This window comes from Serpula lacrymans (genome assembly GCF_000218685.1).
Source record: "Serpula lacrymans var. lacrymans S7.9 unplaced genomic scaffold SERLAscaffold_8, whole genome shotgun sequence".
Classification (NCBI taxonomy): Eukaryota; Fungi; Basidiomycota; class Agaricomycetes; order Boletales; family Serpulaceae; genus Serpula; species Serpula lacrymans.
In genome coordinates, this window is record NW_006763297.1 from 239,848 (window position 1) to 266,121 (window position 26,274).

The window sequence follows — 26,274 nt, forward strand, 5'->3', positions numbered from 1 at the left end:
TGCTCAGATAAATAGTACTCATATACGTCAAGTGGAGGCCGAAAAGGCGGTGGCCAACACTTCTCCGAGGCAGTGTATCATCGAAATATCATCCCTTCCCCGCGAAGTATCACCGTGGCATATGCGAAGGGATACAGATAAATAGGAGATCTGGACTCACAATGGTCAAGTATCTTCGTAATCTCAAGTCCATAATACTTAGTCGACATCCACAGAAACTACGAGGACTCCAAGCTCGCTCGGTGACTGAGGTTAACAGTTCAGGGTATATGAGTACAACCCAACTTCTACTGTGAGTTTTCATCCAAGTCATACAGGCCTTGGTTACCGACCACCCTCCAAACTCGTCTTGATCTAGTAACTGAGTTTCCAAGCCCAAAATGTCTGGTGTTGAAATCAACGGAACTTATCTGTCCAATCCATATACACCAGCAGCTTTTCTACCTCCCGAACTCGCATATCAAGAGCAGATTTCAAAATATGTGCTCGTCGGCTCGGCCGGGGTCAGTTATTCCGTCAATAATCTAGGTGTTCGGTATTACTTATTCTGTATCTTTAGGCAATAGTTTGGGACATACTGTCGAACTTGATTGGTGACTACAAGCTTCTATTCAAACACAAAATTGGTATACCCACTGTGGTGTATTTCATTTCGAGGTAAAAGAAACACATTTAGGGACTCACCCGACATGCTGATTTCTATCTAGGATTGCAGCACTCTTTTATGTCTCAATATGTACGATTTTTGAAAGTTGGTATATGTTCTTTTTTGAACCTTGAGATGCTGATTATGCGTGATTAGCGGCTCCTCTTGGCAATTGCAGTGCATACCAAATAGTCAACAACGTTTCGCTATCGTTTGCTGCTCCAACCACTGCATTGCAATTCTTCCTTCGAGTTCGTGCCATCTTCACCGGGAACAAGTACATCATCTTCTTTTTTCTCTTCCTATGGCTAAGCGTTCTTGGGTGTTGCTTGTCAACCATAACGGGCATGCAGGGCGTCACAATTGGCCCAACGCAATACTGCACCAACCCTGAACCGAAGCTGTATATTGTCTCTCCAGCCATCGCTATGGTCGTTCACGATACCCTCGTCTTCCTCGCCATCTCATGGCATCTAAATTCACACTCTGATGCTGATCCTGGCACAAGAAACCGATGGAAGTCGTTCTTTTCTGGCCACTATCTGCCCCGTTTTACCAGAGCACTCTTGCGAGACGGTCAGGTTTATTACTTGTAAGCCCTTATCATGAATTGTTTTATAAGAATAGCCCAAATCAATTTTATGAGGAACAGGATTACTGTGATCTGTAATCTGGTGATCGTCATTGTGATTTTCATAACCTCAATCCCCGGGGCGTACCGAGCCATGCTTTCCGTCCCTAACGTGGTGTTGACGAACGCCATGGCATGTCGTGTATTCCGGAGCACCCGATCACTAGGTAGCGTTGGAGTCAGTCGGACGAGCGTGCAGCCCAATACCCTTCCTTTAGCATTTAGACAAACCACTGTGCGCAGCGGTGTAGGAGATTCAGTTGATAACTCGGAGCTTTTTGTGGTTGATACGGAGGAAATGACCAAATGAATTTATAGGGGAATCCCTAATGTGTTGAAAGCGGATGGATAACTGTGGGTCCACCTGTCGGAACAAAGTTCACAGTAAGCCTTCAAATTCCCTTCGATAGTATTGTCATTGCGTGCTTCCCTTGGAGCACACCTAGACGTGCCACGAATGTGCACCGAAGTCCACATTAGTACGGACTGGTCACGAGTCCGGGCCCAGAGGTCGCCTTCCCAGTGTAGCCGCCGGCGCAATAGCTACTAGTATATTCCCAATACTGAACTTTAATCTCAATACCCATATGGCAGTATTATCTCTTAGAAATGCCACGACGACGGTATTATGTATATACAGGTATGTATATGGTACTATTCGAGAGACTTATAAAGTAGCATGATTACTATGATGTTAATGGACTCGCCTTACCCATCCCGCTCAGATAGTACCATATACGTCAAGAATAGGTGGTAACCAACGGTTGAGCCAGTGGATCATCCTTGCCTACGATGATCGGCAACTACGAAGCGTGAGTGACGTACAGATGTTTTCTGGACTCACGGTGATGAAGTCTCTTCATTTTGTCGACTCCTTTCAACACCACATTCGTTTTGACTTGTAAACTAAATACCCTAACTCGTAATGTCTGGTATCATGGTCAACGGAACTTATCTACCAAATCCATATACACCAGCAGCCTTTCTGCCTCCAGAAATTGCAATTTCAGAGCAGATATCACAATATGTACTTGTTGGCTCAGCTGGTGTCAGTGGTTTCACCAACAATCTATCTTTACGGTCATGTTCATTCTATGCTTTTAGGCCATAATTTGGGACATACTGTCGAACTTGATTAGTGACTACAAGCTCCTATCTAGACATAGGATTGGTCTACCCACAATGGTGTATTTTCTCTCGAGGTAAAAGAAAACCTTTTTTTGGGAGAGTGGACATGCTGATTTTAGTCTAGGATTGCAACCCTCTTTTACGTCCTAATATGTACCATTTTTGAAAGTTGGTATATGTTTTTTTTCTACCTTGAGATGCTGATTATATCTGATTAGCTGCTCCTCTTGGCGACTGCAGTACATATCAATTAGTCAACGACATCTCGCTCGCCGTTGCTATTCCAAGCACTGCGTTACAATTCTTCCTTCGAATTCGTGCCATCTTCACCGGGAACAAGTATATCATCTTCTTTTTCTTCTTCCTGTGGCTAGGTGTCCTTGGATGTTGCATGTCATCCATAACGGGCATACAGGGTGTCACAATTGGTCTAACGCAATACTGCACCAACCCTGAACCGAAGCTGTATATTGTCTCCCCAACTATCGCCGTGGTCGTTCACGATACGCTCGTCTTCCTCGCCATCTCATGGCATTTAATGTCGCACTTTGATGCCGATCCTGGCACGAGAAGCTGGTGGAAGTCGTTCTTTTCCGGCCACTATCTCCCCCATTTTACCAGAATGCTCCTGCGGGATGGCCAGGTGTATTACTTGTAAGCCCTTATCATGAACTGCTTTATAGGAAAAGCCCAAATCAGGTTTATTCGGAACAGGATAACTGTGATCAGTAATTTGGTGGTCGTCATTGTGATTCTCATAACCTCAATCCCCGGGGCGTACCGAGCCATGCTTTCCGTCCCTAACATGGTGATAACAAACGCAATGGCCTGCCGTGTCTTCCGGAGCACCCGATTGCGAGGTGGTGCTGGTGCAAGTATGAGCGGACAGTCCGAATTCAATACTCTCCCTTTAGCATTTAGACAGAGCACTGTGCACAGCGATGTAGGACATTCAGCTGATAACTCGGAGTATTTGACGGTTAGTATAGAGGAAATGGCAAAATGAAAGTTTTTGTGGGAAGTCCATGGGCTCCATAGGCGTGGTGAAATTGGATAATAGGGTCTACCTGCAGGAACAAAGGTTACAGTCAGTCTCCTCATTGATAATGATTTCATCGCACGCTTCCAGTTAAGGAACACACTCAAGTCTGAACCCAGGAATATGGACCCAAGTCGACATTGGTGCAACATTCTTGACATTCGAAATTAATTGTGAATTGCTGCATTTACACTACACGTTTGGTTATGGCTCCACCGATATATTGATGGCTGCTTTTCTTATTAGAAATCGAGCAGACAATAGAATAACATGAACTCTCAACCAAAACACAGAGACCGGAAATCACACCTCCATCAGATCGCCAATATCCTATATAACGGACAGTACACTCACGAACTCTGGACTCAAGTCACTCATCACCTTGATCTTCGCTTGACCGTCCTCCGTATCCTGTTCGAATGGCATTGATGGAAAACAATAAGTAAGGGACAACGATTCTTAGCATGACAGCTGCCCGTGCGTCGCCCTACTTCTGGCAATGCGTCTTCCCTTGTCAGCATTATATCTTCATAACTATACATTTGCCACTGGCACCACCCATGTACAGTGTATTCCTGTCGGATCAATATTTCGCGTTTCTTTTCCCCAGCTAGAAAGAACTCTATCAATGTGCTAAACGCAGGAAAATCTCGGGTAGTATGTGTTTGTCGACATATAGTGCGCCGTGCACCTAATGTAACAGTGTGCTATTTGCTGGTAACCATCGATTGGCTGAGAACCAACTCCAGGCATGTATCGCAGACTTTTGTGAAGAGCGACATTACTGAAGCGCATTCATTTCACTCAATACAACCCTTGAGATTCGCCAGTAACACTTCGAGGAATGTCGACCTTCGCGAAGAACGATTACGAATGGCATTAATATTCATGATCACTGCAGTATCGACCTTGACTGGAAAGGTGAGGAGGAGATTGTAGTCCAGTTGAATGGATGATGGTGGTATGGGAAGAGCCTTTGAAAAGCCCCTCGGCGAAGCGGAACCAAGTGGATTGCCGAGCAGTGCTCTGTGATCAACCTGCCTGTGCATGATACTAGCGATCACAGGAGATGCCAGTGCGCCGTGCACCAGTCTCTCTGGTTCCCCCATGTCATTGCAACGATAGAGCTTTCTTTTAATTCCCTTTATTTTCTTCGTTATCCCTATTTTACGAGCCTGGAGCCCGAGGCTCGTCCTATAATTGGGCGCTGGAGGAGATGTGGATCGTCCCTTTTCGCCTGGTCGACAGAGTACCCTTCTTTATTGCTCTGCGTCTAATTTATTGTATTTTCTTTCTTGTTCTTTGCTCGTCGACGTCTCAGTATGCCAACGGATTTACTAATGCCAGGAGCATTATCACACCCCTGGGTTCTCCAATATCAACATTTGATGGGTTCTACTCGTCAAACGACTCGGATAACGATGCCTCGAGATTTGGACTGCATGGTGATGGAGTTGCTGACGTTCGTCGTGATTTCCCTGCAATCGGCATTGGTGTGTACTTTGCTACCTCATCCTCATCGCCATCGCGCATGTCTGAGTTTAGCTTACATTTATTCCCTAAGATCCGCTCGTAGGGTTGTCTCTGAACCCAACTCATCTAGTCAGTTCGGTTGGATTTACTACGACGATCGCATGCACGACACCACGACCTGTAACGACGTTTTCTGAATTATCTTCTTCGCCTTGGGATGTGCGGTCCTCAACAGCATTTTCTGAGACGGGTAGGTTACTCTGCATTCACATCAAAAACTGACTCTGACCATTATTTTTGTGATGGTGTAGTTGCTCCAATAGTTATCACTTCCATTACCCTTACCTTGAGTTCTCCTAGCTCGCATGTGCACATTACATCCCCGTCTACGATTTCTGAAAAAGGTAAGATATCTTATAACTTATTCACTTATCCCAGGTCTAATCTCACGGGTTGGTCACTTATTTATGGTTTAGCTACCACCGCTGTCTTCACGACTCCAATCTCACCGTCAAGCCTTCCCAGTTCTGTGCAAACCATGCCACAACGCACGGCAGCACCGAGTTCTACATTGACGTCGATCACTGCAGTGCCGTCGGTGCACAGCGTGGTTACGAGTATAATTACCAGCGCTAGAACAAGGACTCGATCCCATAAACCCGTAGGAACGTACTTACCACACTCGAGTGAGTCATTGGAGAGTAGTTCGTCGACGCTTTCAGGTTTCACTTCAAGTTTTGCAAGCCCGAGCGATTCTGTGTCTGGAACGACGAGCGTGAGCTCACAAACGTCGGCGATAGTGACATCTGTATCGTTTTCTCAAAGTCCTTCGTCGTCGTTTTTCAGTTCAGGTTCTTCGATCTTCTCGTCTGATACCTCGAGCACTACCTTGTCGTCTCCTTCCGATTCTGCATCCACGTCGTCCATGCCTACGAACACGTCTCCATCGCCATCCTCCACCGCCACACCTGCAACCACCGGCATGCCATCTTCTACCTCATCCATATCTACGAGCACGCCCACCTCTTCGTCATCTTCGTCATCAAATTCCTTAGCACCGATCACCACTTTGTTGATCAACCCTACCCCTTTTCCCTCGTCCTCTCCATCTACACCATCATCTACAACCTCATCACAACCTCAATCCAAACTCTCAGCCTCCCTCATCGCCGTCATTACCATGCTTTCCTTCCTCGGCCTCCTCTCCCTCGGTCTCGGTGCTTTCGTATATACGCGGACGCGACGTAAGAGAATAGCAGGTATTCAGCGCGCGAATGCGGCTGGGAGCAGGGAGAGCTTTGGGAGTAGGGATGTAGAAAGTAACGGCGGGGTGACTGACTCAGGAGGTGTTCCAGCGGGGACTGCGATCGACGCGCCGCCTGTGATGAGGATGGTACTTGATCCGCGACTATCTCTACCATCCATGTTCGCAGCTCGAAGTGGTGGCGGTGTGAGTACTGGGGGTAGTATTGCAGTGAGTGCGCGAAGTAGCGCGCCGCCGAGGCCGCGGAATCCTTACGAGGGGATTGTCCCGCCTGACACGCCGTTGATACCTGAGTTTATAGTAGACCCTATATATGTTAGTGCCATTTAACACCGGTGGTGTCGTATTTTTGGTGTTGTTTTACGCTGGAGGACGCTCAAGCAGGATAGGGATTTCGATCACATTTTACCATCCATGGACCGTATTTTGAATATGCATGACGCCGATCATTTGAACTGATCGTCCATTTGATTGGTACCAAAAGTGGCAGGCGCGGGCAAATTTTCAAGCTGTTCATTGGAAGCGCATACATAATCAATACGACTGCATGCCTCTTGTCAAATTAGGCAAAATATTTAAACAAAAAGGTTGAAAACGCACTGAGAGTGTTCATCACCCTCTCTACAATGATGGAGCACGAGGTGGCATTCCACTGCAATAAGGCGCTCTGCCGGGAAGACGATTTCTGAGTGTCTGCGAGTCTTTATTAAAGCTTCATTATCCATGGCAGTCAGACCTCTACAGTAATATCCATAAAGGGAAATAGCCCAGAATTACTATAAGCGTGGGAACTATATGTGTCTCTTCCCCCACACTCGCGTTGGTCGCTGGTCGTACTTGCACAGTCTAACCTTCTAAGAACAGCTGCAGTATGTCGGCCAGTTTACAAGGTATAAAAACCCAGCGCTCAACACTTATTTCCTTTTCCTGTTCAGTGACCCAAACATGAACGAACAAGAGGCAGAGCTGCAGAACCCGTTTCCTTCGCCGCCGTCAAACTATACGAACTATGCTACCAGCAGTATTGGACCACAGTCACTGGATCGCCAAGATAAACCAAGGGTAGATTTGATATTGCAAGAAGGCCACTACAATGTTTTCGGCGATACCTGGTTTGTGAGTATCATATTTAAACATCTTCAGTTGCCTCCAATGAACCGTTTTCAGGTAAAGGAAACTATTCCCACATTAGCGGAACTGGGTGGGCATCAGCTATACCCAGCTGACCCCGGGTTTGGTATATCTTCAGTACTTAGATCACGTATGTATTCTGATTTTTATCTTTTGAAGATCGACGTCCAGCCTTGCTAGCTATCCTACGCTCCTTCCTTGTTTCTTACTCCACACTCACCAGCTCTCTGCTTGTTCCGCCTGCCTCTCTTTCTTCCACTGCTCCTGCGGAATGGCAACAACATGTAGACTGGGTGACTATTCTTTCTCAGAATATACTGGCGGCAGCAAATGACCTCAGACCTGTGCAAGTGAGTGATGATAGACAATAAGAAGTGGTTCCACTGCCACAGTCAATACAGGCTAGAGGGCATCTAGAACATATAATGAAGCAGCAGTTAGATTTGAGAAGAGGAGAGACCAACGCCATTAACCTGTAGTTATCACCCTCGTGGATCTTGCAAGTACATATCACTGATTGCACTGTTACAGGAAATGTGATTCCCTGGAAACACAATTGACGTGTTTACGTGGTTCGGCGAAGGAAGTCCACACTGAATCTATCTTCAAGAATGCTGATTTGCCCACTACCCGACATGAACGGAGCGAGAATGCCCTGTACCCGGTATTTCCTGAGCGAATTCAGTTTGGCTCGAACTGACTTGCGCCCGGAACTTTGACAGGCACGCCTTCTCAACGTCACATTTGACAACATGTTACATTGGGCTGAAGAATTATAAAGTAAGTACTGTCGTCCGGGATCAGCTCGGATGCTAGGTGCAGGTTGTTGTCACCAATTATAGAGTTCAGTCACTGAAGCCAGTTTAGAGCACCGGTTGGCAGGCGAGATATATTGAAAGAAAAATGCTAAGTTTGTTGTGTAGTGGTTACATCAGTGTCTTCGTCAAATTTTGACAGAGCCATATAAAGGTCATATATAGTAAATATTGAGTATAAAGTTCACAATAATGATAGGCTGGTTTGCATGTCGGAAAAATTCATGTTCGATTGTCAGGTCGGATAAGGTCATAAGGAAATCATGGATCTAGTAATGTGCAAAAGACTGCACAGAAGGCTTATTGGACCTGAGATGAATAAAGCCTTTCCATGTCAGACGTGATCATAAATACCAGCATGATATGTAGTTTTTGTATCTGTAACAAAGTGATACTCAGTCTCTTGTACGAGGACTCAGGTATATTCAGCTATTACCTGTAACAAAGTGATACTAGGTAGTAGCTTTCAGTAAATATAAGAGTATGTATGTATGTATAAACTTACACTTACCTCAGTCTCTTGTACGAGGACTGAGGTATCCAGAAAGCTAGTCTCGAGCCAGCCGTTTTGGGAAGGCGCGGGATAAACCGCGCTGGAGCCACTTCCCAAACGTCTGGAGACATTTGATGGGCGACGAGTGCATCGTGTCACGCCGGGATTTTTTGCCTCTATCATTTGATTATCTTATCTTATCTGTCGGTCCTTGTACATACTTATGCAGTTTCTCCGAGTTGCATTTTGTGATCAATGCTGGATAACATGAGTGAAGACCAGACATCCGATGACTCCCTCAGCTTCTCAAATATCAATGAGGATACTGACTACAATCCTTTCATTGCTGATGGTTTGTTTGACCCAGATTATGATCCACTGGCAGATAGCAACAGCTCGGAGTTCCCTTCATACACATCATCCCCCATTCAACTTGCCAACACTCACCGTTTAAAGGAGAACCTAACAGGAAGTCCTGCAGCCAAAGTTCAAGCTATCCTGGACTACATGAATTCAGTAGGCCTTGACTTACCATTATTTTTGGATTTCCTTAGTTGGGGTGATCATGAGTCTATCATTGACACAAAAATTCGGTATGCAAGGACTTCGTTGATGGTTAGTGCTGAGCTTCCAGGGATTTTAAAGCGGTGGCACAAACCCCCACACACAAAAGAGACTCACAATTCCCGTGCTCATGGAGCACAACTGGTGCTCAAAGAATTTTCCTTGTCATGTGTTGCAGACATACTTGAGGCTGAGCTGGAATCCATCAAGGACATGTGCTATTGTCCCCCAGAGGATGTTTCAGAAGAAGGCCTGACAAGCCTTTACATTGAAGACATATTGTTGAAACTGCGTAGTCCTGGTTTTGGAGGCACCCCAAAATTCTGGGCCTTGCTTCAGCGACTCAACAAAACAGCTGCGCAAGAGAAATGAAACACTTTGAAGAATCCTGACTTGGTGCGTAGTACAATCATCCAAAGCTATTACTAACACTGAATTCCCAATCACCAGGTCAATATTTCTATTATATTTCAGATCATGTTCTCACGCTCTCATCATCACAGCCACTGGCCAAAAATGTTGACAACATTCTCTAAGTCTCAAGGCATCTCTGCAAAAAGCCTCGACCTCCTACGGACATTTTGCCTGACCATGAGCCATAAATGGTCTGTCCGGGCCATCAGTTTTATTTCTAAGAGCGAGATGAATGAACTCTGTAAAATAATCCACATCCATCCCTTTGTGATATCTCACGACAACCTTAATATTCTCTTCCGTGTCTTTTCACAGCAAGTTGACAACAAAAGCCATTTTGATTCGGGAACTGCAGCTACCATATTTTTACAACCAGGCACTCCTCCAATTAAACCACTCTGCAATTGTACACTACAGGAGTATCGAGCAGCTGGACGGAAGGTTCCACTCACAGTGCAAGGCATCCTACTCCTTGAACAGGCTGCAGCCTCTTCTCACCATTCCCGTGATCTCTACTATGTTCTTCAGTGGCTCATTACTTCACCGGAATTTTCTTTTGAAACATATCAACACTGTAATGATTCAGTGCTCAACCCACCTGCTCCTGTCCAAAGACTACCATCAGGCCAGCAATATATCACAAAGCAGTACATGCTGGGAACAGTACATATTGAAGAAGCCAACTACGAAGGCAATGAGATGCTTTTGGGCGAGTTCCCAGCTTTGGCTGGACTCTCTTGACAAACAAAAGAAGACTGGTCTTGAATGAGTAATCCCATGGGTTGGTGACCAGCTAACATTGGAGCGGCTATGAGGACTTTTTAGGTTCCGTGCTCAGGATCACAATTCCTTTGACCGTTTGGACTGGCTTGTACCCATCTTTGGGTGGTTTCATTTACAGATGGCATTTGCTAACTCACTGCACAAGCAGTACTTAGGGACTACAGCTGGACGGGGCCTTATGCACGCTTTCACTTTGCTTGAAAGAAAAGGACTGAGTTTTGTGCAAACCCGAGGGCCTTTCCATCAGAATCTGCACGATGCAATCACTCAAGTTGCTGAAGCACACTTTCGCGCATGTTGGACAGTTGTGGGTGAAGTAGAGACCCTGGCACATCTCCGTTGCAAATCCCCAGGCCAACTTGTGCATCTCGCAGAAGCAATTTTGAAGACACTTGCATCTAGTACTGCCTTAGAGGCCATTCACCTGCAAAGCAAAAACACACAGGACAAAGTCTTGCATCAGAGCATCCTGTGGAATTGTGATGTGTTGAGGTATATAGATTTAGAGAGGGCCATGGAATGCGGTGATGTGGGAATAATGGAGGAGACTCTGCCCCATCTTTTGTATTGTTTTGCGGGAGGTAATAACAAAAGGTATACTATTGAAGTGCTAGAGCTACTACAATGTCTGCAGCACGAATGGCTACCAGAACTAAAGTACAGTTCTCTCGCATTTTGTTGGAATTTACTAACTTGTACTTGACAGAGACTTTGTTCTTCACAGGTGCTGGTTGATGAACACAACCGGCCACCCCCTCGGATTTCTGCCTATAGACAAAGGGCAGGAATATAATATCAAGGATACAAAGGTTACATTTGGAACTCGTGGCCCAAATGCATCTTGGGCTCTTATGAAGAAAACTTCCCCAGCCATTCCCGCACTCAGAGCTGTGTGCAAGCATACAGAACTTCAAATTCGGACGCTTCGACGAGGCCTACACCACTCTGACCCACTCAAGGAGAAGGATATCAAGATCCTGCATAACGCATACATTGCCTCAAATATTCACACACAGCAGGATGGACGAGAGGTGAAGACTAAAGCAGATGGGACTATGGATGTAGTGACGAAAGGATCTCTCAACATACTCACAAAAGGGACATTGGCAAGATGGTGGAATAATAGAAGTTATGTTCAGGCAACACAGGAGATATGGTAGGGTAGTGACAAATGTACTATAACGAATGCCAAAATGTATTACCTGACCCACGGAGGATGGAGGAAGTCCATGAGTGTATCGTCTGTTGGTAGCATGGGAGGGTGAACAACTCGAGGCTTGAGGTAAGCAATACTGAGAGATGCCAGAATGTATTACCTGACCCACGGAGGATAAAGTGAGTCCTTAGTATATCATCTCAAGGGGAGCGGCACTCTCGAACAAGAGGATAAAAGATAAATGTATATAATCACTTGTTCTATATACAGTACTATAGTCCAAGGTATTGCACCTCCTGCTAGCCCTTGTAGGTCTCCGTATTGGGCTGAAAAGAACTGGCAAAAAATGAGGGAGTGAAAGGCGAAAACGATGGCACAGCAGTGGAGGATGAAGGTGTTAAGGTCCAGGTGGCATACAAAGTTTGAGTTGCATCTAGTGGGACTGAGGGTGTGTTGATATTTACTTGGAACCTTATAAGAAAGAGTATCAGTGGTATCAGCCGGTAAGTGAAGAAATAACTTACTCTGAGGTACCAGGCAGTGGTATATTTTCTTTACCACTTGCGCTGGAATTGCGGACTTGGTGTGAGCTTCGTTTCTGCACTTTCAGCTCCCTTCCTATAGCCTTCTTCTCCTCCTTCATGGCCTCCCTTGCAAGCTTCTTTGCTTGGTGTTTCTCGACTTTGGCCCCTTCACGAGACTCTCGCACTTTGTCGTCCAACTGCCTCACCAAGTCCAGAACCTCACCACCATATACATCAACTAATGGCCATGAGGCCCCGAGAGATCCGCGAAGATCATTGATCGTTTTCCACGAACGATTAGAGGCTATTGATTTTAGAGTGAGATCGGGGAGAAGGGCGAGGCCAGTAAATGAGCAGTGGGGATAGTCACGCTGGCGGATCGTCACACGCCAATGGTCCAGAGCATCCTTGATGGTTTGGAGATGTTGGCCTGTGCGTCGAGTGACTGGGGAATTCTGATCAGCGGTTTTCATCACACGCTTGCCCATTGCATTCTGTTCATGGGTAGGTGTGTCTTCCTGCTCCTCGTCGCTAGTTTTGGAGGATGTGTGAGCAGGACTGAGTAGAGGTAAAATAATGTTGGAGGGCACAAGGCCCGTCACAGTTCTGTTGCAGTTGTCACAGCAGACACCGGTAAGTGCTAGGTTCAAACATTAGAATCTCACGCTGCCACAGAAAATGTGCAACCTACGTGTACGGCTGGGTGGATTATTGTAAAATGCATCTGCAATATCACGCCAACAACCTGTGGTTTCAATCCAGGCTCAAAGAGGCTCTTCTATTTTCTTGTGGTACAGTGGATCTTTCTCTATTCCAATCTCATGGTCTGAGTCTTCAAGCGCATCTTCTGACTCTAAGTTCTCTTCTTCAGTTCTGCCTTTCTTTTTTTTACTAACGCATTGAAGCACTGACGCTTCAACCATCATTATAGCACGTCCTTGAAGACTGAAGTTGTGGACAGCTCGGCCTGCTCTTTGGAGCCATACTGACAGTGATGATGGGACTCCAAATTGGATCACCAACTCGACATCTGGTATGTCGAGTCCCTGTTTGATTATTAGACAAAGCAAGCTTATTAAATTGCTTCGAATGCTAACCATGCCACCTATTTTGGTCACAAACATGACCCTTATTTTTCCTTCACAAAAGTCACACAAGACAGTTTTCCTGGTGCGTGGCGAGCACCTGGCATTCAAATAACTGATTTGACTCTTTAGTTGGTCAGATACAATTCTGTGGAGTCTCCGAAAGCCAGCCTGGGACTGACTAACAGTGTTAACAAAGATGAGTGCCCGTGGTATTTCATTGGCAGCCTGTGCATCTTTGACAATGAAATCAAGAGCCGAATAGTCTGTGGAGCCAGCAATGATGCGAAGCTCCTGCGTTACATTAGGTTGGTCGTTTCCCAAGTTCAAATGAAAGGATTTTGATGCGCTAATGTGCAGTGTTTTTCGAACCTCGGCCAAGACGGCAGGGGACATTGTAGCTGACATTGCATATATAGGTGTGCCTAGAGGCACAAATGAACGGAGCCTATCCAATTTGGCATACACTGGCCAAAAAGTCACCTCCCCACTGTGAGATACAGTGGGCTTTGTCAACTATGTATCCAAGTACACGTTTCTGAAAAGCAGGTGAGCACAACAATGCATTGAATTGGGGGTTTTCAATTGTCAATTCTGGTGATGCTAACAATATTTGATATTTAAGGTCCTTGAGCTCCTACACATGCCGACAAGTTTAAAGCAACATAGAGACTCGAGAAATAGACTTACCTTGTGTAAGTCTTGATTATATGTGTCTCCATTTACTGCAACTGACTGTATGCCCCATGCACGAAACTGATCAGCTTGTTCCTCTTCTATAGTGTTCAACGGCGATATAATGACTGTCATGCCATCCTTCTGTATGAAGGATGGCATAACATAAGCCAAAGTCTTCCCAGATCCTGTGCCAGCAATAATGGTGCAGTCGAGTCCCAAAGTAAAGGCCTCAGCGGCGTCCACTTGCCATGAATAGGGGGTGCGGCCATTGCATTGTTGGCGGACAAAATTTCGAAGTGATTCTTGTAAGTCTGCTTCTTGGCCTGCCGCTTCAGCTTTCTGACGAGCCTCTATAAGGTTGGTATAGGATTTCTTTTTGATGGCTTCATGGGATAGATATTCTGTAGGGACAGTGACCATTTAATGAAGCATGGAGAGTGACGAATAATTGAATGATCATTGAATATGGGACTCGTCAATATTTTCTGATTTCTGTACTACTAAGCATAATTACATCATGATAATCTTAGTCTAAAAGTGGCAATCATTGCCTAAAAGAGTCGAGTGTCTGTGACACTGTGACTCGATGCACTCGTCCTAAGATGAAAGTCTCCAGACATTTTGGGAACCTCTCAGCGCGGCTTATCCGGCGCCTTCCCAAAATGTCTGGTTCAAGACTACCAGAAAGCGTGAATCAACAACTTCTATAGTAGTTAAATGTCCGATAACAAAAAATAGGAAATTGGCTCTCAGCCATCACTGGAAGTGGTGGCTGAGAGCTATAGTGTGTGAGGCTCAAACCTTATTAGCTTGGGAAGATATGCAACAACATAATACTCATTGCTTGACCAAATATTCACTATCCACACAATGCACTGCACTTTGAGGACTAAAAAAACTGAGGGATTATGGCGTGAAAATTCCAAATAATACCAGAATAATGTCAAAAAAACCTTGCATGATTATTACAGTTTTAATTCTAATAATACCAAAATAATAAGCAAATAACACCACGTGCAATGATGCAATAATACCATCGTTATTATTCTTTCCTTATTAAGTATGACCTCATAGATAGTACAGCAACGAAAGATTTGATTATAAGTTACTATATGTACAGTTAACTACGAGCATATAATCATTGCTTCCCCTCTTGTCTATGCATACCAGCACTGCAACAGAGTAAGACAACCTCACAACGCACACATGCCTCGAGGAAGACCGAAAAAAGTACCAGATATTGGCACCAGGACCACTTCATGAACAAGAAAGCAGGATGATGAGGTTGAAGACTTGGGCCAAAAAGGGACCTCCTTGAAGATTACAATTTGCAAGTGGAAGGCAATCAACCACAATCAAGATGACCAGGCCAAATGAGCCTGCACAGAAGCCTCTGAGATAGCACAAAAGGATCAGCAGGAAAACACAGGACGACACGGAGAGCTGTTCACACCATCATTCTCAGTTGCTGAGGCTGTTGCAAGGAAACCAAAACCTATTCCAGTATCAGTTAGAAGACAATCAAGTGCATTAGTTAAACCTGGCTTGGAATGCCAGCAAGAAAACCATGTACCGGTACCAATGATCAACCTGAGGGCCAATACAGATTCCAGCATTTGGGGCATATAAAGTAGTAAGTTATTAGACTATTACAGGAGGCCCCAAGTCTTTGTCAAGCTAAATAGATAAAGTCTGCTAGATCTGTTGTGATGTTAGTCAGAAGTAATTCTAACAGCTTGATATATATTTTCCTGATTATATCTCTCTGCAAAAACGCAGCAAAATTGCTGATAACAATGGCACTGATGTAAGATGCCTAAGTGATTGCGATGGATTACCACCCATATGTCTACATATGACCGGAGTGCACAAAAGTTGAACAAGAATGCAGTTGTCGCTTCATGTCTCATATTCTTGTGCCAGTGTGAAAGATGTTTAGAAACTACCTACAGCAATTCAGCAAAACTAGACGTTCATTTCTGAATACAATAATTATGTTTTAACTACCAATGTTGCACTAGCTTTATATAAGTCTTTATTTCTGCTACAGAGCATCAATAAGGTACATGGGTGAAACTAGAAAGATAAGTCATTGTCCTTGTCCTTGTCCTTGTCTTCATCTTCATCCTCTTCGTCACCTTTGTCACTGTTATATTTGTCGTCATTGTCATCATCACTGGTATCATTTGCGCTGCTGTCTTCATCTTCAGTGTAATCATCTTCATCGTTGTCATGCTCTTCTTCTCCTTCCTCCCTGTTATCATCATTTTTTCCAACTTGAATGTCCTCACCCTCACAGTCATCTTGGTGGTTCCTATCCTCACCACCAGTATTGTCAACTCTGTCCTCCCCATTGGAACCACTTGCGGTGATCTTGTTTGATGTCATCGTTCCATCTTGCTGGAAGATGGTTCACCTAATGTCCTATACTGCCGCCTACATGTCCCATAAACATGTCCCTGTTGACAAATCTGGAATGCAAATAGAATTAGATACCCTTAGACATAAGAGGTATTGAGCGCACATATTTACGTAGTAGCTTGCCCAGTCATCCTCTTCACCAGCATTGCGACCTGCAGACAATTCACGCCTAAGTAAATCTGTGGTATGCCCATCCACACAGGCAGGAATAAGATGGCATCCTCAGATCACCAAAGAAGGATCCAGGAAGCCAAAAGCAGGAGTTTCTGCATTTTCTGCCACAAACCCAATTTTAGGGAGTCGTGCAGCTTCCAAGCCAGCACAATATTCACAGTCTATTGTTACGATAACACAATTTTCGGACCTTCAAATTTCATTCTCCTCTTTAACCTTCTTCTGTAGTTTTCACACACTGTGCCATGCAGCACTTTCCTTTTGTTCAAACTCCACATTCTTGCGCTGCACTGCCTTTCTTTATATTTTTAGATACAAGTATCTCACGCAGTGGAGCTGGTCACACGGTGTCGATGATGAGAACTGCAGTTAGAAAACCACACACAAAAACAAACTAACACACAATCCTCCCAGATTCCACAGAACTTGTTTATGGGCTTTGCCTCCTAGAACAGTGGGTGCTCTGGTTGTTTGTGGGGTGGTATGTATGAGGATCCTTCAAAGTAAAACCCAGAAATGTATGAGTATGGGTTTTGAGGAGGAGGGATAGTTGAATTGATAGAAGATAGGGGCTTAGTGATGAGTATAGATGAGCACTACCTTGCTAATTGTAGCACAAGGTAGGTTTGAGAACGACGAGGATGATGAGGTGACAAGGTTCCCAGTGATAGCAGGCTCCTGACGCACAAACTGTAGTGCTCAGAAGGACTCTAATCGAAAGGGATAACAATGACTTCACAAGTGGGGAGTGATGATGACAGCAATTAACAGTGGTAGCAGTGGGAAGTGTTGTGACCACACTAGATCACAAGTAGCAGTAAGAAGTGGACTTAAGATTAGAGAAGAAGTCTGGAATTGAGTACTTGTTGTTTTTTTACAAGGTAAAATACAGGAGTTTATATAGTAAAAGAAAAGTAGGCTATGCACAGTATAGCTGTGCAAAAAGAATGAGAAAGAACATGAAGGAAGGAATGTACGCTGATGAATCCTGCGTAGGTAGTACAGGATAAGATTGTCAAAAAAGGAAAAGAAAGGGATAGAACAATGAATGCTGTGAGTAATGTCACAGGTTTGTACAGCCATAAAGTAAAGTCCAATAGCAAAAAGAGAGCAGGAAAATCATGATGTCATGGGAAGATGCAGTAAAAAAAGGCAAGGCAAAACACTATTGGTATCAACACAGTTCCTTTATTGTCAGTCAGGCATTCTAAAAAATATGTGTCCATAAAAATGATTCAAAAATCAAAAATAATCGCACTGTAAATGAATGTTCTGCTGAAAAAAAAGAAACTGGAGCCACCAGTCCATCACCTTGTCCAAATCCGACAGTTCCATGGCCTTACCAATGGACTGGTTGTGTTGGACCACCTGATCAAACGAGGGAGGGAGAGGAGTAGTTCTAATTTGGAACAAGTGAGTCCCAGGCAGCGTGTGGTAGGTGTAGCTGTAGCGAAGACGATGGTCAAAAGATAAGTGTACCCAAGTGAATGGGACAGCGATGAACATGGGTGACACAAGGGGATGAACCTTCTCCAGCTCAAAAACTACCCACCCACGCTCCAACCAGGCAAGACGAGCGACTGATGTTTTGATAGTATATGATGGCAGATTGACGTCATGAAGATGGACCTGTTGCCCTATTTGGACCGGCCGCCGGGGCTTTGCTGATATCAGCAGTGGCATGTGGTAGTCAACGGATTGGCGACGGAAGCGGATAGGAAGTGGTGACATCAGAAATGGTGGGGGTGCAAATAAGATGAGGAGGAGGAGGGTGGAGGTGACGAAAAAGTGGATTAGAATGGGGATCCAGAAACGACCATCAGGTGAGAATAAAAAGGAGAGGAAGGGGTCCATGGTGGGGCTAGGCAAAGGAAGGGGAGTAAGGGAAACAACAAAAGCAAGGGCGCAATGCAATGTGTAGCCAGTGGCGACGCGAGAATTTGCCGAAATGCCGAAATGCCGAAAGTACCAGATGGAAAAGCAAAGGTGAGCGTGACTGGATTGCCTAATAGAGGTGGTGCTGATCAGCCACAAGTTCAAAAAGGGCAATATTAATTACTATTACACGTGGCACTGTGCCTGTGTGGCGCAAAGGCGAGTCTTTTTGAATATTCGCTTCATTATTGACACCTGTCCATGCTACCAATCAACTTTGGTGCATGACAACGGGCTGCGCCCTCTGACATCATCAGCCACTGTTTTCATCAACTGTATAGTACATAAGTACAAACACGCTGTAGTAGTATAAAAACCCCAATAGATCCAGGAGACTCCTCAGCGAGTCCTCCTGTTGTTTACCCACAACTAACTTGGTCCTATCTTAAGGGGTAACCACTCCCCCTCATTAATTGTTTTGCTTGTCTGAGTTGTGCGCCAGAGTAACTAACTCTTGGTTGTTACATCTATACCATACCAGCGGACCCAAAGGAGTTCCATATTTTGAATAAACAGATGTTTTGTGTGAGGGTCGGTATGAATTACATCAATGGAAAAGGTGGCAAGTATGCGAGCATGCCAGTACGGGTTGGCAAATTATGATATTTGTTTATAGTATGAGAAAACATGCATTGGCCAGGGCTTGAACCTGGGACTCCAGCTTTCATGGTCTGGTGCTTTACCAACTAAGCTACCAAGGCATACTTGGAAAGCATACTGATTGGTTGCATGCCCAGAAGGTCCAGAATCACTGTACACGGGTGTGGATCCCATTGTGTTGTGATAGCCTCTTTCACCTGTGATAGAGTGATGACGGATTATACAATAGTAATGGCACTAAAATGAATTACATCTCATAACTATTCCAGGGCTCATAACCTAATAAAACTAAGTGAAACTCAGCCGCTGCCTGAGAGGCTATAGAAACGACTTTATTATTTATCTAAGTGAAACTATAATAGATGTTAGTTTAAGGTGATCTCTAATAAATGTAATATAACATACCTCAGCCGCTGCCCGAGAGGCTATGGAGACAGTGACAGTACGTCACATTTGTTAGAGTCACCTTGTGTTCCTACTAGTAAATGCTTGCCCCCGCTGGCTGTCATTCTCAGCACGGACAGTTGGCTTGCTTGGGTGAGAAGCTGCTACCACAGCATTGCTGTCATTTCTTTCTTCTACTACGCCTTGCAGTTGACAAGTGTGCGCCATGCCATCGTGGTATTCTTGAGGCAGTTATTTACTTGTTAATACTGAAGGTATTGGCTGGCAGGGGTCAGCCTCAGTAAAAACGCTCAGTCACATAGAGTCATGTGTAGTCACAGATGGTCATAGCATAGTCACGCAAAGTCAAAGTCTAGTCCAGCATAGTCCCACATAGTCACAGAGTTGACAACATTGAAAATAAACTTGGAAATTGAGACTGAAACATAGTCACATATAATGTTGTACAGTCAAGTATAGTCATACCTGACAAAACCGGATAAACCCGGTCTCTGCCGAAGCAGCCATTGTTCTCCATGGAGCATAGCCACCACTCCATGGAGTAACCATTGTTCTCCTAGGAGCACAATTGTACTCCTAGGAGTCATTATACTGTAGCGAGTAGCACCTCCAACTATAAGTAGTAGGGGGTTTAGTATAGGAATACCTCAGTCGTTTCTATAGCCTCTCGGGCAGCGGCTGAGGTATGTTACATTACATTTATTAGAGATCACCTCAAACTAACATCTATTGTAGTTTCACTTAGGTAAATAATAAGTTGTTTCTATAGCCTCTCGGGCAGCGGCTGAGTTTCACTTAGTTTTATTAATACCATAGTCATATTTTGGTGCAAAGGCTACTCCTTATGTGAATTCACTAAGTATCAATGCTGCACATTACTTTGAACTTACACTCAGGAAAAGCAATGGCATAAATTGTGATAAAATAACATTTATAATACAACATTTGTACAAATGGTTCTACTTACTAGTCCTCAACTTGTGTACCTTCTTTCTGTTTCTCAAGCTCTTCTTCAGTCAGCCACTCAAGCCCTGGATGTTTTCGAAGCACATATACCCTACTGTTGTAACACCAAATCCCAACAATGTCAACTATAGAAGAAATAGGAAGAACTTTAATATCTTTGGCCCATTTTCCTCTCCACACATTTAGAGTACAATGAACATCCACAAGGGGATGATATACAACAAATTGCTGTGTATCTCCTTCAAGTCCTTCAATTTCAAAGAATGCAATTGCTTCACCAAAAGTTGGGACCAAATTTGCATCATTTCCTTCAAAGTAACAATGTGACCTTGAAGGAGGGTGTCTGTTAGGCAACAAATACAAAGCTATATAACAAAACACAATGCCTGGTCAAGTCCTTGCTAGAAGGCGGTGAATCAGGGTATGAGAGTTTTGAAAAGTATTGGTATAGGCGCAAATCCAAACTAATATTGAACTAAAGAATAATACATCGAGTATGTACTTCTTTATATAGTGAACAGCAAGGGTCAGACCGAGAAAGGGAAGAATTAAGAAAGTGGTCTGACCAACTGACTAACCAATAGGAAAAGAAAGAGAAAGTGGTTCGATCTATCGTATTTACTAATTGTAACAACCAAGAGTTAGTTACTCTGGCGCACACAGAAACACACTATAAGGAAGATGATGAGGGAGTGGTTACCCCTCAGGCTGCAGAGAGTTTGTTGGTTAACAACAGGAGGACTCGCTAAGGAGTCTCCTGGATCTATTGGGGTTTATATACTACTACAGGGTTGTTTGTACATGTGTACTATACAGTTGATAGAGACAGTTGCTGATGATGTTATGGGGCCTAGCCTGCATGGCCAGCTCCACTGTGTGAGAGAGTTGTGTCTAAAATAAGGAGAAAGGCAACGCGGCATGAGAAAGAGGAGTTTGGACAAAAGGGGAAGTGCCACGTGGCACCATGTGTGAAAGCTATAGTACAAGGTTAAAGCGGAGAATAAAAATAAAAGGAAGGTCCGAAAATTGTGTTATCGTAACACTAATCGTATGAGAAAAAGTATTGGTAAGGGGTGTGCAATTGGCTGTATCAGTAAGCCCATGAGAAGGCGCTGACTCATAACCTTCTTTGCTTATCAATATCCCTCCGAAGTGTTCCCAGACATAGCACGGCAGGACTCCGATCTTCTGGAAGTCTTCAAGAAAGACATCTCCTCAGAAGAGAAGGCGCGCCTTGATGGCAATGAAAACTATTTATGGAAAGACGGGCTCTTCCATTTTAAAGACAAGATCTATGTGCCTGAGTCCGCAAGGATCAAGGCAATAGATAGGCATCACGACACTCCAGTGGCTGGGCACCCTGGGTGGCAACAAACAATGGAGTTGATCTCCAGAAATTATATGTGGCCTGGCATGGTCAAAAACGTACAGGAATATGTAAAATCCTGTCTGAGATGTGCCATGGCTAAGAATTCTCACCAACCGCCGGCCAGTAAACTTATGCCAAATCCGATACCAACTGGTCCCTGGCAGGATATATCAGTTGACTTTACAACGGATCTGCCCGAGTCAAATGAATATGATTCAGTAATGGTGGTAGTAGATCGCTTCTGCAAAGAAGTGGTATTCATACCCACTAATAAAACCATTACCGCCGCTGGTACGGCAGATCTATTTAAAGATTTTGTATGGTCTATCCATGGGTTACCAGAAACGGTTATCTCCGATAGAGGACCACAATTCGCTAGCAAATTTACGAAAGAATTATGCCGGATGCTGGGCATCAAACCTAAATTATCAACGGTGTTCCATCCGCAGACTGATGGACAAACGGAGAGACTCAACCAGGAGTTGAAACAATATCTCTGGATATTTATTAATGACAGACAGACGGATTGGGCCAAGTGGCTAAAGATAGCCCAGTTGTCATATAATATCAAACAGTCATCGGCTACAGGAAAGGCACAATTCGAGGTTACTAGATCGTACCTCCCCAGAATGGGTGTAGAACCTGGCAAAAGCAAGAAGAGGCTGCTGGGAACATGGCCAAAGACATGAAGTCTGTCTTGGACGAAACACGCAAGGCGCTATTCAAAACTGCAGAGCAGATGAAAGACAGGGCAGAGCGTAGACGCTCTAAAGCCCCTGACTACAAGGTCGGCGACCTGGTCTGGTTAGATACCGACCACTTAAAATTAAAAGATTGGCAGTCTAGAAAACTGACCGAAAAGTGGATTGGCCCTTACCGGATTAAGGAAGTCAAACCCAACGCAGTGGAGCTGGAACTCCCAAAATGAATGAGGGTGGTACCCACGGTCAATATTAGCCGTGTGAAACCCTACAAAGGGCCGCTGCCGGGACAGCGTGTAGACTGGCCCGGACCGGTGGTAGTCACCCAGGAAGGTGAAGAAGAGTTTGAAGTCGAACGAGTGGTAGATGCACGCTTGAAGCATGGCAAATTAGAGCTCCTAGTCCTATGGAAGGGCTATGGAGACGAGGACAGAACATGGGAACCAGAAGCCCATCTGGACAATTCCCGCGATGCTGTTTGCAAATTTTATCCCAAGAATCCCTCAGCTCCTAGGAAGCTTAGAGGCATGGATTCAAAACTTTTTAATTCTCTTTTTCAAACTATGCCCGAAAATTTAACTACTACCTCCGGTATTTGGTCTCGCCTGGAAGTTGAGCCTTAGAAGGGGGGTAGTGTTACGATAACACAATTTTTGGACCTTCCCTTTACTTTTATTCTCCGCTTTAACCTTGTACTTTAGCTTTCACACATGGTGCCACGCGGCACTTCCCCTTTTGTCCAAACTCCTCTTTCTCGCGCCGCATTGCCTTTCTTCTTATTTTAGACACAACTCTCTCACACAGTGGAGCTGGCCATGCGGGCTAGGCCCCATGACATCATCAGCCACTGTCTCGTGTTTTTTGCGAAGTTTTCAATAAACCTTCGGTAGAAATTGCCTAAGCCAAGGAAGGCCCTAACTCCTTTGACGCGAGTAGGTTCTGGCCAATCCAAGATAGCTTGGACTTTCTCAGGATCCATCCTGATTCTGTTCTGGCCTATGATCATACCGAGGAAGTCTACTTCTTTCACTTTAAAATTACATTTTTTGGGTTTGACGAATAGGTCCCGTTCCTGTAAGCGTCGAAGGACTTCTTGCATGATCCTGTCATGCTCAGCCTCATCGTTCGACTTTGTAAATATTAACAAATCGACAATGTAAATGACGACACAGTTTTCCATATCCGCAAAGATCTCGTTCATCATGCTCTGGAAGGTTGCTGGTGAATTGGTCAACCCAAAGAACATAACAAGGGGTTCAAAGGATCCTCGGTGGCACGTGAACGCGGCCTTCCAAGTATCTGTTTCTTTGATTTGTACATTATTGTACCCCCATCTGAGATCCATCTTTGTCAAGATCTTGGCACCAGCCAATTTGTCTACTAGCTGACTGATCAGAGGCAGTGGATACGCATTTTTAACCGTGTGCTCATTCACGTAATGATAGTCCATAATCATGCACTTTTTCCCATCCTTTTTAGGAATGAAGAACACCGGGGACGTCATAGGGCTTTTGGAAGGTCTGATGTAACCCTTCCTAAGCTGTTTGTTTATGAAACTTGATACCTCATCTCTTTCTGGAGCAGAGAGTGGTATCATGTGTCCTTTTCTCGGTTTAAAGGTGTCCTTCAAATCTATAGCATGGTCCCAAGGCTTAGCCTCTGGGAAGCGCTCTGATTTATGTTTTGATAAGACTTTCCAGAAGTCATGGTACTCGGGAGGTACCAGCCTCTTAATCTTTTCCTCGGGTTTTACCTCATCATCATCATCGTCGATCTTTTCTAAAGATCTGAGCTCATAAACGTGACCAGTGTTTATCTTCTCAAGACGCTCTTTGTGACGGATATGATTTGGTTTGCCCAAGTTTACACACTCCTGAGGGCAACGTGACAATGTGACAACCCCTGTCTGCCAGTTGATCTCAGGATTGTGTTTAAATAGCCAGGTCCAGCCTAAGATTAAATTAATCTTCCCTAGTTGGGTAGCTTCGGTGGTGACTCGTTCTCTGTGTCCTTGGTATTCGACCACAAAAGAACATTTGTGCATGATGCAGCCACCCGTGGTCAGCGTACCGTCAACGTTATAGACGGGAATAGATACATCTAATTTTACAAGGGGGAGTCCAATTTGCTCCGCCCAGGCCTGATCTATGAAAATTTGGTTAGCGCCTGAATCAAGCAGCGCGCTGGTTGGGTGTACTATGCCCCGGGCAAGGTTTTCCACACCAACATCTAAACGGATCTCCTTTTGGAATAAATATGTGCGCATTAACACACACCTTGGGATTTTGGGAAAGGGTGGCTGCAACGAAGAAGAAGGGGTATCGAAAGTTACATGTTTTTCTATTTTATTTTTACCAGAATCAAGCACCCTATTGTTTGTCTCGCCGGGGCCGCGCTCCAAGGGAGACACCGGTGCAGCGGTAGTATCATTAATATTACAGTCACAATGCTTTATACAAGTACATACTTTGGATAACAAATTTAGAAATCTATTTACAAATTGGGGAGCCATCCCCGTCTTTCCTTTATTGCTCATGCAACACCCCGGAGCAGGGGCCACCTTGTCGTGGTTTACTTCATTGTTCATAGGAGCGAAGGCACCCAAGTGACCTAAGCTCCGAACTCTTTTCCCTGAATCTTCATTTCAGCAACCTGCTGGTCGTAAAAGAAGGCCCGGATTTTGTTGTACGAACAACGGGCCAGAGTCTGGAGCCGATCGTCCGGTTTCTCAGATTCTAATTGGCGCGCCTGGCGCCCTTGATTATTTTTTAGTTGAGCGGCCTGCATTCCTTTTCTGCAGTCTCGGGACATGTGTCCCTCTTGGCCGCAATTGTAGCATTCCCCTTGAATCTGCGCATCTGTCCCTCTTGGACCGCGCCGATATCCATGGGGGCTCCCTGCCCTGGTTGCAGCCCGAACAGCTTGAACCCGTGAGAATGATTTTGATGGTTTGATGACCCAGAGCGCCTCTGGGATGTGTTGTTTTTGGTGGTGGACCCGCCACCTTGGTGCATTTGGTAAAGCTCCATGGCTCTACCGACTCGTCATACTTCCTCAGCCGCCAGGGACAAGTTCTTGTTTCTTGTATCCTGCAAGTAGATCTGTTCTGCAATGCGAGGGTTCATATTGCGCTCCAGCAGTTCTACTGCATGTTCATTACCAAGCCCTCCTTGGATGGAGAGGGCCAGGAACCGGGTAACGTAATCATCTGTCCTCATGTTTCCTTGTTTGAAGGAACGGATTTGCTGACGTGCCCAGTCACGCTCAGCTTGTGGTTTGAAGTATTTTTCGATCTCCTTCTTGAGATCCTCCCAGGTCGGCCACACTCCCGCGGTGTAGCATTCCTGGAGTCTAACTTGGGCATATTGACTGGCCACAGGTCCTTTTAGCCGACATAGCACCGCAGTGGCTACCTCAAAATTGTCGGCAAATGCGTCCCAATTTTCCTTAACCCAAATCTGGAGCTTGATCCACCACTCGGCGAATCGTGCTCTGTCTCCCTCGAAGGCACCAGGGTCAGTGACGACTTCGACTTTCTTGTTGAATTTCTTCTCGACCGAGGGGGTTGCCGCAGGAGGGTTTGTCTGCAGCTCGGCAAGTTGCGAAGTTAATGTTGCAATCTGTGCACGTATGGCGTGCAGCAGACCATTCATATCTTGTTGCAACGACATGTCGACTTGTTCTCTTTGTAAAGTAAAAAAAGGTAACTGGGGGTCCCCGCTTGCTGTCTGCGGATCTACCTCTTCCCAGCTGAGTATTGGATCTCAATCTCCGACTACCCACACTATAGTATTTGAAAATTTATATAAAAAAAGTTATAGTATTTAAACCCTGGTCCGAACGGTTGTCAGGGGTGGTCCGCTTGTTAAGCTGTCAACC

General features: G+C 44.9%; 7 protein-coding genes across 7 annotated transcripts; 5 read left to right on the forward strand and 2 right to left on the reverse strand.

The window, feature by feature from the left end:
- Window positions 1–380: 380 nt before the first annotated feature.
- On the forward strand, window positions 381–1,587 carry SERLADRAFT_438738 (uncharacterized protein; the record flags this gene model as incomplete). The annotated part of the gene is made up of 5 exons (XM_007319128.1): window positions 381–503; window positions 560–657; window positions 708–751; window positions 803–1,238; window positions 1,299–1,587. The coding sequence occupies 5 exons, from the start codon at window positions 381–383 to the stop codon at window positions 1,585–1,587; spliced, it is 990 nt and encodes a 329-aa protein (XP_007319190.1).
- Window positions 1,588–2,170: 583 nt separating this feature from the next.
- On the forward strand, window positions 2,171–3,476 carry SERLADRAFT_469327 (uncharacterized protein; the record flags this gene model as incomplete). Its single annotated transcript, XM_007319129.1, has 5 exons — window positions 2,171–2,325; window positions 2,382–2,479; window positions 2,530–2,573; window positions 2,624–3,059; window positions 3,120–3,476. 5 exons carry the CDS (start codon window positions 2,203–2,205, stop codon window positions 3,409–3,411), a joined length of 993 nt encoding a protein of 330 aa, XP_007319191.1.
- Window positions 3,477–6,965: 3,489 nt separating this feature from the next.
- SERLADRAFT_469332 (uncharacterized protein) lies at window positions 6,966–8,342 on the forward strand (the record flags this gene model as incomplete). The annotated part of the gene is made up of 8 exons (XM_007319130.1): window positions 6,966–7,050; window positions 7,117–7,297; window positions 7,349–7,418; window positions 7,472–7,662; window positions 7,714–7,787; window positions 7,844–7,976; window positions 8,035–8,092; window positions 8,180–8,342. 6 exons carry the CDS (start codon window positions 7,127–7,129, stop codon window positions 8,089–8,091), a joined length of 696 nt encoding a protein of 231 aa, XP_007319192.1.
- Window positions 8,343–8,887: 545 nt separating this feature from the next.
- On the forward strand, window positions 8,888–9,556 carry SERLADRAFT_408838 (uncharacterized protein; the record flags this gene model as incomplete). The annotated part of the gene is made up of 1 exon (XM_007319131.1): window positions 8,888–9,556. One exon carries the CDS (start codon window positions 8,888–8,890, stop codon window positions 9,554–9,556), a length of 669 nt encoding a protein of 222 aa, XP_007319193.1.
- Window positions 9,557–10,499: 943 nt separating this feature from the next.
- On the forward strand, window positions 10,500–11,541 carry SERLADRAFT_408839 (uncharacterized protein; the record flags this gene model as incomplete). The annotated part of the gene is made up of 2 exons (XM_007319132.1): window positions 10,500–10,975; window positions 11,106–11,541. 2 exons carry the CDS (start codon window positions 10,500–10,502, stop codon window positions 11,539–11,541), a joined length of 912 nt encoding a protein of 303 aa, XP_007319194.1.
- A 295-nt stretch (window positions 11,542–11,836) lies between these two features.
- On the reverse strand, window positions 11,837–14,244 carry SERLADRAFT_408840 (uncharacterized protein; the record flags this gene model as incomplete). The annotated part of the gene is made up of 5 exons (XM_007319133.1): window positions 11,837–12,008; window positions 12,062–12,667; window positions 12,857–13,107; window positions 13,333–13,662; window positions 13,837–14,244. The coding sequence occupies 5 exons, from the start codon at window positions 14,242–14,244 to the stop codon at window positions 11,837–11,839; spliced, it is 1,767 nt and encodes a 588-aa protein (XP_007319195.1).
- A 10,761-nt stretch (window positions 14,245–25,005) lies between these two features.
- SERLADRAFT_438746 (uncharacterized protein) lies at window positions 25,006–26,066 on the reverse strand (the record flags this gene model as incomplete). Its single annotated transcript, XM_007319134.1, has 2 exons — window positions 25,006–25,362; window positions 25,446–26,066. 2 exons carry the CDS (start codon window positions 26,064–26,066, stop codon window positions 25,006–25,008), a joined length of 978 nt encoding a protein of 325 aa, XP_007319196.1.
- Between the last annotated feature and the right edge of the window lie 208 nt (window positions 26,067–26,274).